Source organism: Odocoileus virginianus, chromosome 15 (genome assembly GCF_023699985.2).
Source record: "Odocoileus virginianus isolate 20LAN1187 ecotype Illinois chromosome 15, Ovbor_1.2, whole genome shotgun sequence".
Taxonomy (NCBI): Eukaryota; Metazoa; Chordata; class Mammalia; order Artiodactyla; family Cervidae; genus Odocoileus; species Odocoileus virginianus.
Window position 1 is genome coordinate 59,486,725 of NC_069688.1, and position 13,059 is coordinate 59,499,783.

The following is a 13,059-nucleotide window of genomic DNA, read 5'->3' on the forward strand; positions in this document are numbered from 1 at the left end:
ATTACCATAATCTTAAAATGTTTTAAATGGAGATTGGAATGATTTTAACACTCAGTTAAAAACCCCTTTTGCAGACAGACCAAAATGCTTTTTTTTTTTGTTTTTGTTTTAAATATCAGAATATCATGTGTCCATACTATTGACATTACACTCTGGGCCTTACTGCCCATATATATTTTATTAGATCAATCTTTTCATGAGATAATTTGTATCTTAAAATCACATAAGTGTGCCTCCTGCATGTTGATCAAAGCATTTATCAATTCAAGCTGCCTGATAATACGGAAATGATGAACAGGAGGTTAACAACATGCCACTTCTGTCCTTTATTGTGTCCCTCTTCACATGCAGTGTTCCCTTGGTATCTCTAATTTTCTTGAAGAGCTCTCTAGTAATAGGCACAGTACATCATGCTAAATGCTGGGCTAGATGAATCACAAGCTGGAATCAAGTTTCCTTGGAGAAATATCAGCAACCTCAGATATGTAGATCATGCTACTCTAATTGCAGAAAGTGAAGTCAGGAAGTAAAGTGCCTTTTGAGGAGGTTGAAAGAGGAAAGTGAAAAAGCTAGCTTGAAACTCAGCAGTAAACAACTAAGATCATGGCATCCCATCTCATCACTTCATGGTGAATAGAAGGGGAGAAAGTGAAGGCAGTGACAGACTTTATTTTCTTGGGCTCCAAAATCACTGAAGATGGTGACTGCATCCATGAAATTAAGGGACACTTGATCCATGGAAGGAAAGCTGTGATAAACCTAGACAGCATATTAAAAAGTGGAGACATCACTTTGCCAACAAAGGTCTGTCTAGTCAAAGCTATGTTTTTTCCAGTAGTCATGTATGGATGTGAGAGTTGGACTATAAAGAAAGCTGAGCACCAAAGAATTGATGCTTTTGAAATGTGGTGTTGGAGAAGATTCTCGAGTCCCTTGGACTGCAAGGAGATCCAGCCAGTCCACCCTAAAGGAAATCAGTCCTGAATATTCATTGAAAGGACTGATACTGAAGCTGAAGTTCCAATTTTGGGCCCTCTGATGCGAAGAGCCGACTCATTGGAAAAGACCTTGATGCTGGGAAGAATTGAAGGCAGGAGGAAAAGGGGACAGCAGAGGATGAGATGATTGGATGGCATCACCAACTCAATGGACATGAGTTTGAGTAAACTCTGGGAGTTGGTGATGGACAGGAAGGCCTGGTGTGCTGTAGTCAATGTGGTTTCAAAGAATCAGACATGACTGAGTGACTGAGCTGATTCCACTAGTCAGGTATGGATTATGAGAATTTATCCTTAAAGAAGGTTGAGGACTGAAGAATTGATGCTTTCAAATTGTGGTGCTGGAGAAGACTCTTGAGAGTCCTTTGAACCAGTCAATCCTAAAGGAAATCAACCCCGAATATTCATTGGCAAGACTGATGCTGAAACTGATACTTTGGCCATCTGATGTGAAGAGCCGACTCATTGGAAAAGACCTTCATGGTGGGAACCATTGAAGACAAAAGGTGGAGGAGGTGGCTGAGGATAAGAGGGTTAGATAGTGTCAGCAGCTCAGTGAACATGAAATTGGGTATATTCTGGGAGTTAGTGGAGGCAAGAAGAGCCTGACATGCTGTGGTCTATGAGGTCACAAGAAGTAATGTATGACTTAGCAACTTAACAACAACCACATAATTTCCAATGAAACCTTGCTTGTAAATACTGAAATGTAATGAAATATTTAATTTTAATTTATTGGATGCTAATTTTTTAAATATGCCTTTTTTTCTAATATTAAAACACTTTGGATAATCTCTAAATTATTCCAAAATTTTCAATAGAAAACAATTTAATGTCATCAGATATACCTTTTGGGGGAAGAATTTTTGCCCTTAGTCAGAATTTATGGTGAAAAATATATTGTGTTTTGTCTAAAAAATATTCATAAATATCTGCTTTGGGGCAAGACAGATACATAATTCACTGGTGATAATAGTAAACACATTTAATATAAAATGACCTGTGGTATAACTGAATAAAGTATAGGTTATTATGACAGCAAATAGGAGAAGCAATTGACCTATGCTTTAATCCACTCTAATGATCTTCCTTCAAGATTCCTTTGTTCAGTGTAATTTACAGTGGATAAATTATACTGTGATAATTTATATATATAATGACAGTATAATTTATTGTCCAAACCAGGACACATTTGAAGGTGAAAGAGGACTCTGTTTATAATTGTGTGAGACAGTAGCATAACATGGGCACACGAGGAGGTGTGGCCTTCCTGTCTTATCCCAGCACTTTAGGTGCAGAGACCTTGACTATGTCTATAAATACAAACGTGCATATGTGTTGCTATGCCGCTTTTATATTTTGGAAAGGTCACTTAAGCCACAAATCTGGCAGAGTCTTGTCTGTGCTACCTTTGTTTTTCCATTTAGAGATAATGTAAACTGCTAAGATTAAGTATTTTTACGTTATCTTTTAAACCACAATGCACAGATTAGACATTGGGTAGTTTGCTACAAGAATCTTTGTGATCCTAGTGGGCAAGTTGTTAAACTGTTCATTTGACTGTTTTGGTGTAGGCCAGTGATAACTGCACTAGCTTACCTGTAAAAGCATTAAACCACAGCACAGGGAAATTCCTGGAGGCCTCACTTCTGTTGAAAGTTGCTTCTGTTTGCTTTGCAGGACCAGTGGTTTTGGCGAGTCAGAAACAACAGGGTGATGGATGGATACCCCATGCAAATTACTTACTTCTGGCGGGGCTTGCCTCCTAGCATTGATGCAGTTTATGAAAACAGTGATGGGAATTTTGTCTTCTTTAAAGGTAAGGGATGTTTCCCGTGTCTCGCTCTGTTGTATCCTGGTCACGTTGTCCAGGGCCGTGTTGTACACATAGGGATGAATAATTAAAACCTGTTGTGTGAGTTTAGGTAGCTAATTCATTCTATAAAATGAACCACATATGTTAGCTACAAATATAAATGAAGCAAGATCAAAGATAATTTTTAATTCTCTAATTTATGTTTTCTCATACAATATCCCCATTTGTAAGTCACATTTAGGAGGCACTGTGATCACTTAGAATTTTTAGATTTGGCCTAAAGGCACCAGAGAAATAAATACACAAATAAATAAATTAATTAATTAAAAGTAATTTTTCTAAGGTATTTGGTATTTTTAAGAGTATTTGGGATTGCTTGCTGTTTTTACACAATGAAGTTCATTTTACTTATTTTCATATATAATCTCTTCAGTGTAATTTAGTCAACTTAATCTCTTTACATGATTTAGTCAATTTATCTTAAATAGTTTTCAATAAACCAAGAAATTACTCATAAAGATAAGAAAAACTTACGAGTAGAAGAAAGTCACCCAATCATTTTACCCAATAAAATTTGTTGTTTGTTATTTATCTGAGTGACAAATTTCAATTGCACAAATACTAATGTCTAGCATGCAAAAGTGAGATTATTTGAATTAAATTAAACTGAATTTAAGTCAAATGACTGGTACTCCCGTCTTCTAAAGTTGTGCTGCGCTTAGTCGCTCGGTCAGGTCTGACTCTCTGTGACCCCATGGACTGTAGCCTGCTAGGCTCCTCTGTCCATGGGGATTTTCCAGAAGAGAATACTGGAGGGGGACCTTCCTAATCCAGGGATTGAACCCAGGTCTCCCGCATTGCGTGCGGATTCTTTTGCTAATATTCAAAACAATAAATATTGAAGATCTTAAGTCTGTTGGGGGCAGGGGGCCCAGGGAAAAGAGACTGACTGAGTTGAAGGATTAAAAGAATTATGAAGAGAACAAGTTTGAGTTGACTTGAGGAAAAGTAGAATGCAGAATGAATGTGACTGAATGGATTACTTAAGAGTCTAAAGGACTGAGAATAAGCTTAAATAAGGATTGAGACTAAGGGGAAAGACAAAGGAGTCTTAACCAAATAAAGCAATTATTCTCAGGACCAAACTAGAAGAATTTGTAGTGGTGATGAGAGTAATGAAAATACAAGATTTGCGAGATACTTGTCATATTTTAAGTGAAGTCCAAACCACCCATGTAAAAACAAGGTATATACTCAGAATTTATTTTATCTTTACAAATTATAACTTGAGAAAGAGGGGGTATGGTATATTAATTATAAGAATACCATGGTCCTGAAGTCACATTGCTAATTTTGAGCACTTACTAGCTATATGAACTACACAGCTGCTCAATTTTCCGTGTGCCTCAGTTTCCCCATCTGGAAAATGGTGGTACTAGTGTCCCACATCTCAGAATTGAAGACTAAATTAAGAGTACATGTAAAGTGCTTGGTACAAGTAAGCCCTCAATAAATGCCAACTATTGCTGCTGGTGGTATGATTACTATTAATATTATTGCCCTCCTGCTCTCTCTAATAAGTGTATAAAGGAAGTAGACACATACTGTACCATTGCAGACAAAGAAAGGATACATCTGAAGGGTCTGAATCTTAGAGCCATGGTATCTGGAGAAAAATCATCCTCCCCTACGCTTTCTTTGGTCCTGTGTGTGGTGGCAGCAAAAAAAAAAAAAAAAAGGGAAGAATAAGCCCTCGGTAGCCTGCGGCTGGAGGGCTGTCCCAGGGGGTCCCGCCTCATCCCAGGATCAATAGTGCTCTCTGACAAAACTGCCTGAGGAGAAACCGCCACAGTCCTCAGTCGGTGCTCCTTCAGCGCTTTGTTGCTGCAGGGCCTTCTCACTTTTTATCCGTGTTGCCTCTCCTCACTCCCTCACTCTGGAATGGCTGGCTCCTTTTCATCTTTCAACAGCTGGCATAAAAGGGATCTCTTCAGAGCGCACTCCCTGTCCACTCCATTTAAAGCAGTGTCTTCCAGCTTGCGCCAGCCCTTGCAAAAATGTGAAATTGCATGTGGCGTTCAAAGGTAAATTTTCTGACAGATGGAACTGGTTTCTATTTTCTGGCACACGACTGTATTTTCAGTGCCCAGAGCAGTGTTGGGTGCATAGTAGGTGCTCAACAGACATTTTAGTAACAGTGATACGGTTAAATATTGATTTGACTCAGTATAGTGTTTCTTATGTTGAGATGCTAACACCAGAACAATTCTGTCTCTTCTCACATATATACTTTTGAATGTTTAGCTTGTCAGTGGTGTCTCTTGATATACTGTCAATATAAAGAAATCTCTAATCTTAAAAGTTTGCCACTCGAAGGACCCTGCTGTGATGCTTCCTTCTCACATTACCTTCAGATAAAGTTGTGAACATGCAGCTCCTTTATTCCAAATGCCATTGCTTATCCAGAGGGAGCCAGAGCTCTGGTTGCTTCCTATAAGACTATACTTTTTTCTGGTATCTATCTCATTATTGTCAGGGGAATTAAGAGTCCCAGAACTCTGGGCTTCGGGTGACACACCACCCCCTTTCTTATCTTTCTTGCAGCAATTACAATCAAAATCCCTGTCCCAGCTTGCCACCATAATGGCCTTTATCGCCTCAAAGTGTAGGTAATCAGATCATCTCTTTCATCTCAAGACCATCATCGTCAACTTGCTCTGGGACATTGAAACCACTTCATCTCTAGCAATCCAACTTCCCTCCCTGTTTAATTTTTTATATATCGTCTGGCAAACTATATGCTTCACTTATTTATCGCTCATCTGTATCCTTCTCACTGGAATATTGGCTCATAAGGTCCAGATCTCTATTTCTTTTATTTTTTTTTTTCATTTTAATACTGCTGTCTCCAATACCTCAAACCAGGAGTTGACAAACTTTTCTCTGTAATGACCAAATAGCAAATATTTTAGCCTTTGAAGCCTGTACCATCTCTATTACATATCCTTTTATATTTTTCAACTTTCAAATAATGTAAATACTCTTCTTAGATTGTGGGCTGTACAAAAAAACAGGATGCTTGTCCTAGTTTGCTGAACTCTGTTATAATCAATGTCTGGAATGTAGTAAACACTAAACAAATAATTATTGAATTGATGAAGTATAAAACGCAAGTCCTAATCTGGGTTTGTATTCACAGCTCTATACAAGTTGGTCTCAGCCTCCGGTCATCCTGGATAACTGTTACTAACCTATTTAAGAATTCTTCTTCTGCAGGTTGTTCTTTTCTTGGTCCTCATTCTCTTTGTTTCTTTCTCCTTGTTTTCCCTTTGTGTTTTTCTCTTCTGATATGTACTGTGCGCGTGCGTGCTCAATCACTGACTCTTTGCAGCCCTGTAGACTGTAGCCCACCAGGCTCCTCTGTCCATGGGGTTTTCTAGGCAAGAATACTGAAGTGAGTTACCACTTCCACCTCCAGGGGATCTTCCTGACCCAAGGATCTAACCTGCACCTCCTGCCTTATGCAGTGGAAGTTATCAATATACAGTTATAAAAGCATCTATAGATGTAGTCAATTTTATATTCTTAATAGAATTTTATTGCTTTTTGATATGTAAAGATCTAGTATAAGGGTTGACTTTGCTTCCAGCTAATATGTAACAACAGGGATCAGATTTGACCTTCCACCTAAAACCACTAAAAATTGGACAAAGCATATAAAACAATAATTTTCATGACATTGGACATCAAGAAAGGTAGTGAATCTTGAGAGTTAAAAACAAAGAGAAGTAAGCCTAGAAGTTTTCCCAGTTTCCTGTCTTGAAAGAATTCTAGGCTATGGACCAACATCTAAGAATCCAGGTAGAGCTGAAAAGATGCTCTCGGTTGAGGACAGAGCTGAGTGTCAAGGAGAATGAGGTGCCTGCATTTAAGAAGACAAAGTACTGCAGAGGAAAGAGCTGTGCAGACTGGAGATGCGGAGTTTGCAGCAGAGACTCCTAGGGTGTGAGAGAGAGTTGGTCCGTATATGTGTGTAAGCATGCAACTGAAGCCTGGAGAGAGCATCACGCAATGGACACAAGAGAAGCACAGGCTGACACTCACAGAGGGCTGACATAAGCACTTGCTGCCGCCAGTCGCGGGTTGTCCACGCACACTGAGCAGAGCCCTGAGCAGACTCTTGCCTCGGTAGTGGGGATTATTTATCCTAGAAGGGGCACTGTTTCATTCCTCCCTGACAAATCTTAAAACACTTGATGTAATCAAACTGTTTTGAAGTAACAGTCCTAAAACTAAGGTCAAGAATAGTTATAGGGATATAAACATATCCACATAATCAGGAAAAATTCACAGCATCTGACTTCCCCATAAGATCAGGAATAAGACAAATGTATCCACACTTGTCAATTCTATTCAATATTTTATGCATGTGTGCTCAGTCATGTCTGACTCTCTGTGACCCCATGGACTGTAGCCCACCAGGTACCTCTGTCCATGGAATTTCCAGCCAAGAAAACTGAAATGGATTAGCATTTCCTACTCCAGGGGATCTTCCCAACCCAGGGATTGAACCCACATCTCTGGCATTTCCAGCATTGGCAGACAGATTCTTTACCACTGTGCCACCTGGGAAGCCCCATTCAATACTGTATGGGATGTTTTAAAAAACATGAAGTAAAATAGTGTTCACAGACAATGTGGTTGTCTGTGTAGAAAATTGGATGCCATCAGCCATTTATCTATAATTGATCAGTGAGTTTAGCAAGAATGCAAGATATAAGACTATCATGCAAAAATTAATTGTATTTCTATATGTTTTCAAGACTGTGAAGAGTCTGAGATTTTACCCTAAGCTAACAAGTAAGCCTACCACATTTTCATGAATGTTGGCAGAAGATATGAAACTCCTGGCTCAGAGAAAAAGAGAGGATCAAAAGAAGTAGCTGTTTGTATGCGTTCCCTGAGCCCCAGTTCTCAAAGGGTGATGTGAAATTTGCCCATTGAAATACTTGTAATCGAATATGTGGAGAGGATCCCCAAGCTTAGCAGATCTACATGTTTTATAATAGCTGTAAACTGCCTAACTTTCCCCAGAAGTAGGCATTTTGTTTATTTTATTGAAAAGTAAGCAAATCCTCTCTTTACTATGAAGAGAGATTCTTTCTTGATAACCCAAGATTGTTGATATACTAACATCTTTGGAAATAAAGTCCAAAAGAAAGACACCAGTGCCTCTGCTCATGAGGTGTGCAGAGAAGCAAGTGACCTATGGAGAACTGTCTCCCATCACATACTAGCAAACAATAATCAGTAACTGAAATTTTTTAAAAATTACAGAGGCAAATTACAAAGGCATCAAAATACCAAATATTTAAGGATAAAGCCAAATAACATGTGGATCGCCTATACACTGAAAACTACAGAAAAAAATTGCTAAATGAAACTAAAGACAAATAAATGGACAAGTATGCCTTATTTATGGGTTTGAGAAGTTGAATCCTGCCAAATTTATTGGATTCCTAACCACTGGACTGCCAGGGTATTCCCTCAAGTGATATTAGTCAAAAAAAGCATGACATTGGTGTAAAGACAGATAAAAATATATATATATATATATAAAAAATAGAATAAATTATATATATTTATTAGAATATATATGTATATAATATAGAGAATCCAGATATAAACTAAAAATATATATGAACAAGTAATTTCTCACAATAGTGCAAAGGACATATAGTGGGGAAAACATAATTTTTCAACAAAAGGTGCTGAAAGCATGGGATATTCACATGCAAAGAAAAAAAAACTCTAATCCATACCTTGCGCCATATGTAAAAATTATTTCTAAGTGGTTCAAACCGAAATGTGAGACATATAACTGTAAAACAACTAGGGAAAAAAAACAGGATTAAAATATACATGACTTTGACTTGAGCCAAAATTTCTTATATTTGATGACAAAATCACAGTTCATAAAAGAAAATGGTAAATTGGACAACATCAGCATTTTTAAAATTTACTCTTCAGTGACACCGAGAGCATAAAAAAACATGCCATCATGAAGAGACAACATCTGAAAACTACATGTATCGTGAAAGAGCTGTGTCCAGCGTATGTAAGGAACTCTCAAAATTCAATAGAAAGATAGCAAGCAGTTCAGAAATGAGCAAAGGATTTGAACAGAAATTTTAACAAGGATGATATATGGATGCCAAGAAAACACATGAAAAGATGCTAAGCAGTGCTTGTCATTAGGGAAATATAAACCAAAACCTCTATGAGATACACGTCTGTTACAGTGACTAAATTTAAAAAGACTGACCAAGCCAAAATAACCCTGCCAAGTTGACAATTCCTTTAAAACTTAAGCATATAGATACCATTGCAATCAGAAATTTTCCCAAGATAAATGAAAACACTTGTGCAAAAACATATACACAAATACTCAAAGCAGACATATTTGTGATAAAAACTGGAATATATTCATATACCTTAAATAGGTGAATGGATAAACAAACAATGGTATATCTATACAACAGAATACTTCGCAACAATAAAAAGGAATGAAGTGCTGATTCATACTATAAATGAATGAAGCTCAAATAATTATGCTGAGTTTAAAAATTCAGACAAAAAGAATACATGTTGTACTGTTACATTAACATAAAATTCTAGAAAGTGCAAACTAATCTCTGGTGATAGTAAGTACCACAATGGGTGCCTGAGGAAAAATGGGATAGATTTGGGCTATAACAAATAGAGAGGGGCATAAGAAAACATTTCAGGATGATGAATATTTTCATTAATTTGATTGTATTATTTGATTGTATTTAAATTGTATTTTGATTGTATGTATCCAATATGTACATACATTGGATATACATATATTGAAGCTTAAATTATTTGTTGCAAACATGTGCTGTTTATTGCTTGTTACCTGAGTTTACGTTGGAATAGTTTCAGCAACTATTTCATTAATTTAAAAATATTGGTGACCATGGGTGGTAAAATTTTATTCTTTCATTGTTCCATAGCATATTAATTATGAGCATCCAAATTTGCTTTTATGATTCAGTCACTTATTTAAACCCAGTGATAATCAAGCAGCCTGTCCCCGATGGCACAGATGCCTTATTCCCTAACCACCTCTCTTCGTGGTTAAAGTTCTTCTGCCACTGAGAACAGTAACACGAGAAATTAACTAAATATTAACATAGAATTAATCCATTTACTACAGACATCATATTTAAGACTTTATATAATGACAATTTAATTTCAATGTCACAATTTACAATGATTATAATGTATTTTCCAGTAAGTGTTTCTACTAGAAATGACATGTAAAATATATTGAAGCCAACATTATGAATAACTTCATCTTTGTTATTTTATATTATAAGTATCTGTTCTACTTTTCTCTCTCTCCTAATTTCTTTAGTCTTATTTTTATTTTCTATTTATATTTTACCATTTTATCACATTTTTGCATCATTAAGCAAGGCATAAGTATGTATATGAATATTAATATGTTAGGGAATTTGGTTGTCATCCTCACACATGTAGGTTTAGTCTTTCCTAGAAGCCAGTCCATAATATCTCCCTCCACTGAACATGCTGTTCAGTGTGGCTGCACATAGTTGAGTCTAAGGCTAGAAAAGGTCACTTTTAATTCCACTCCCAAAGAGGAGCAATGCCAAAGAGTGCTCAGGCTACCGTACAGTTGTGCTCATTTCACATGCTACTAAGGTTGTGTTCAAAATCCTTCAAGCTAGGCTTCAGCAGTGAGTGATCCGACAACTTCCAGTACAGCTGGGTTTAGAAAAGGCAGAGAAACCAAAGATCAAATTGGCAACATTCAATGGATCATAGAGAAAACAAGGAGATTCCACGTGGATCATAGAGAAAGCAAGGGAATTCCAGGAAGACATCTACTTCTGCTTCATTGACTACACTAAAGCATTTAACTGTGTGAATCAAAACAAACTGTGGAAAATTCTTAAAAAGACGGGAATACCAGACCACCTTAACTGTCTTCTGAGCAACCTGTATGCAGGTAAAGGAGCAGCAGTTAGAACCAGACATGGAGCAACAGACTGCTTCCAAATTGGGAAAGGAGTACAGTCAAGGCTGCATATTGTCACTCTGCTTATTTGACTTATATACAGAATATATCATACAAAATGAGAGGCTGGATGAATCACAAGCTGGAATCAAGTTTTTTGGAGGCACAAAAACAGAAATATAGACCAATGGAACATGATAGAAAGCCTAGAGATAAACCCATGCACCTATGGGTACCTTATTCTTGACAAAGGAGGCAAGAATATACAATGGGGCAAAGACAGCCTCTTCAATAAATGGTGCTGGGAAAACCGGACAGCTACATGTAAAAGGATGAAATTAGAACACTTCCTAACACCATACACTATGGTTGATTACAGTAGATTAAAGACCTAAACATAAGGCCAGAAACTGTAAAACTCCTAGAGGAAAACATAGGCAGAACACTGTGTGGTATAAATCACAGCAAGATTCTCTATGACCCACCTTCCAGAGTGATGGAGATAAAATCAAACATAAACAAGTGAGACCTAATTAGACTTAAAAGTTTCTGCACAGCAAAGGAAATTATAAGCAAGGTGAAAGGACAACCCTGAGAATGAGGGGAAATTTTAGCAAATGAAGCAACTAACGAAGGGTTAATTTCCAAACTATATAAGAAACTCATACAACAGAATACCAGGGGATAAAAGAACACACATCAAAAAGTGGGCAAAGATCTAAACAGATATTTCTCCAAAAGAGATATACAGATGGCTTATAAACACATGAAAAGATGCTCAATATCACTCGTTATTAGAGAAATGCAAATTATAGCTACAGTGAAATATCATCTCATACCAGGCAGAATGGCCATCATCAAAACATCTACAAACAATAAATGCTGGAGAGGGTGTGAAGGAAAGGGGCGTAAATTGATACAGCCACCATGGAAGACAGTATAGGGATTCCTTAAAAAACTAGGAATAAAAATACCATATGACACCTCAATCCCACTACTAAGCATATACTCTGAGGAAATCAAAACTGAAAAAGACACACATACCCCAGTGTTCATAGCAATACTATTTACAATAGCTAGGGCATGGAAGTAGCCTAGATGTCTAATTGACAGATGAATGGATAAAGTTGTGGTACATACATGAAATGGAATATTACTCAGCCATATAACGGAACATGTTTGATTCAGTTGTAAGGAGCTGGATCAACCTAGAGCCTAATTACACAGAGTGGAGTGAGTCAGAAAGAAAAACAAATACCATATATTAATGTGTATATATGGAATCTGAAAGGATGGTACTCATGAACCTATCTGCAGAGCAGCAGTGGGGACACAGAGAGAACAGACTTATCGACGTGGGCTGGGGGAGGAAGGAGAGGGTGGTCTGAATGGAGAGAATAGCGTGGAGACATACACACTACCATATGTAAACTGGATGGCCAGTGGGAATCAGCTGTGTGCCTGAGGGAGCTCAGACCAGGGTTCTGCAACACCCCAGAAGGGCGGGAAGGGGTGGGAGGGGGCGTCAGGAAACAGAGGACACACGTGTGCTCATGGCTGGTTCATGCTGACGTATGGCAGAGGCCAGCCAGTATTGCGCAGCAGTTGTCCTTCAAATAAAATAACTAAATATTTTAAAAACCAGATTACCGGGAGAAATATCACCTACCTCAGATGTGCAGATGCTATCTATTGGCAGAAAGTGAAGAACTAAGCCCATGTTGATAAATCTGTTCTCTATGTTTGTGTCTCTGTTGCTGCTTTGCAAATAGGTTCGTCAGTACCATCTTTCTGGATTCCATATATATGCATTAATATGCAGTATTTGTTTTTCTCTTTCTGACTCACTTCACTCTGTGTAATTAGGCTCTAGGTTGATTCAGCTCCTTACAACTGAATCAAACATGTTCCGTTATATGGCTGAGTAATATTCCATTTTATGTATGTACCACAACTTTATCCATTCATCTGTCAATGAGACATCTAGGCTGCTTCCATGCCCTAGCTATTGTAATTAGTGTTGCTATGAACATTGGGGTACATGTGTATTTTTCAATTTTGATTTCCTCAGAGTATATGCTTAGTAGTGGGATTGATGTCTCAAATGGTATTTTTATTCCTAGTTTTTTAAGGAATCTCTATACTGTCCTCCACAGGGGCTGTATCAGTTTACATTCCCA

At 37.6% G+C, this 13,059-nt stretch overlaps 1 protein-coding gene across 1 annotated transcript in view; it reads left to right on the forward strand.

Annotated features, from left to right (window-relative positions):
• Positions 1–13,059, forward strand: part of MMP16 (matrix metallopeptidase 16) — a 375,788-nt gene that overhangs the window by 326,008 nt on the left and 36,721 nt on the right. The window contains exon 7 of the mRNA XM_070477427.1: positions 2,679–2,817. Coding sequence (XP_070333528.1) covers positions 2,679–2,817 — 139 coding nt within the window. The remainder of the gene's footprint in view (positions 1–2,678; positions 2,818–13,059) is intronic.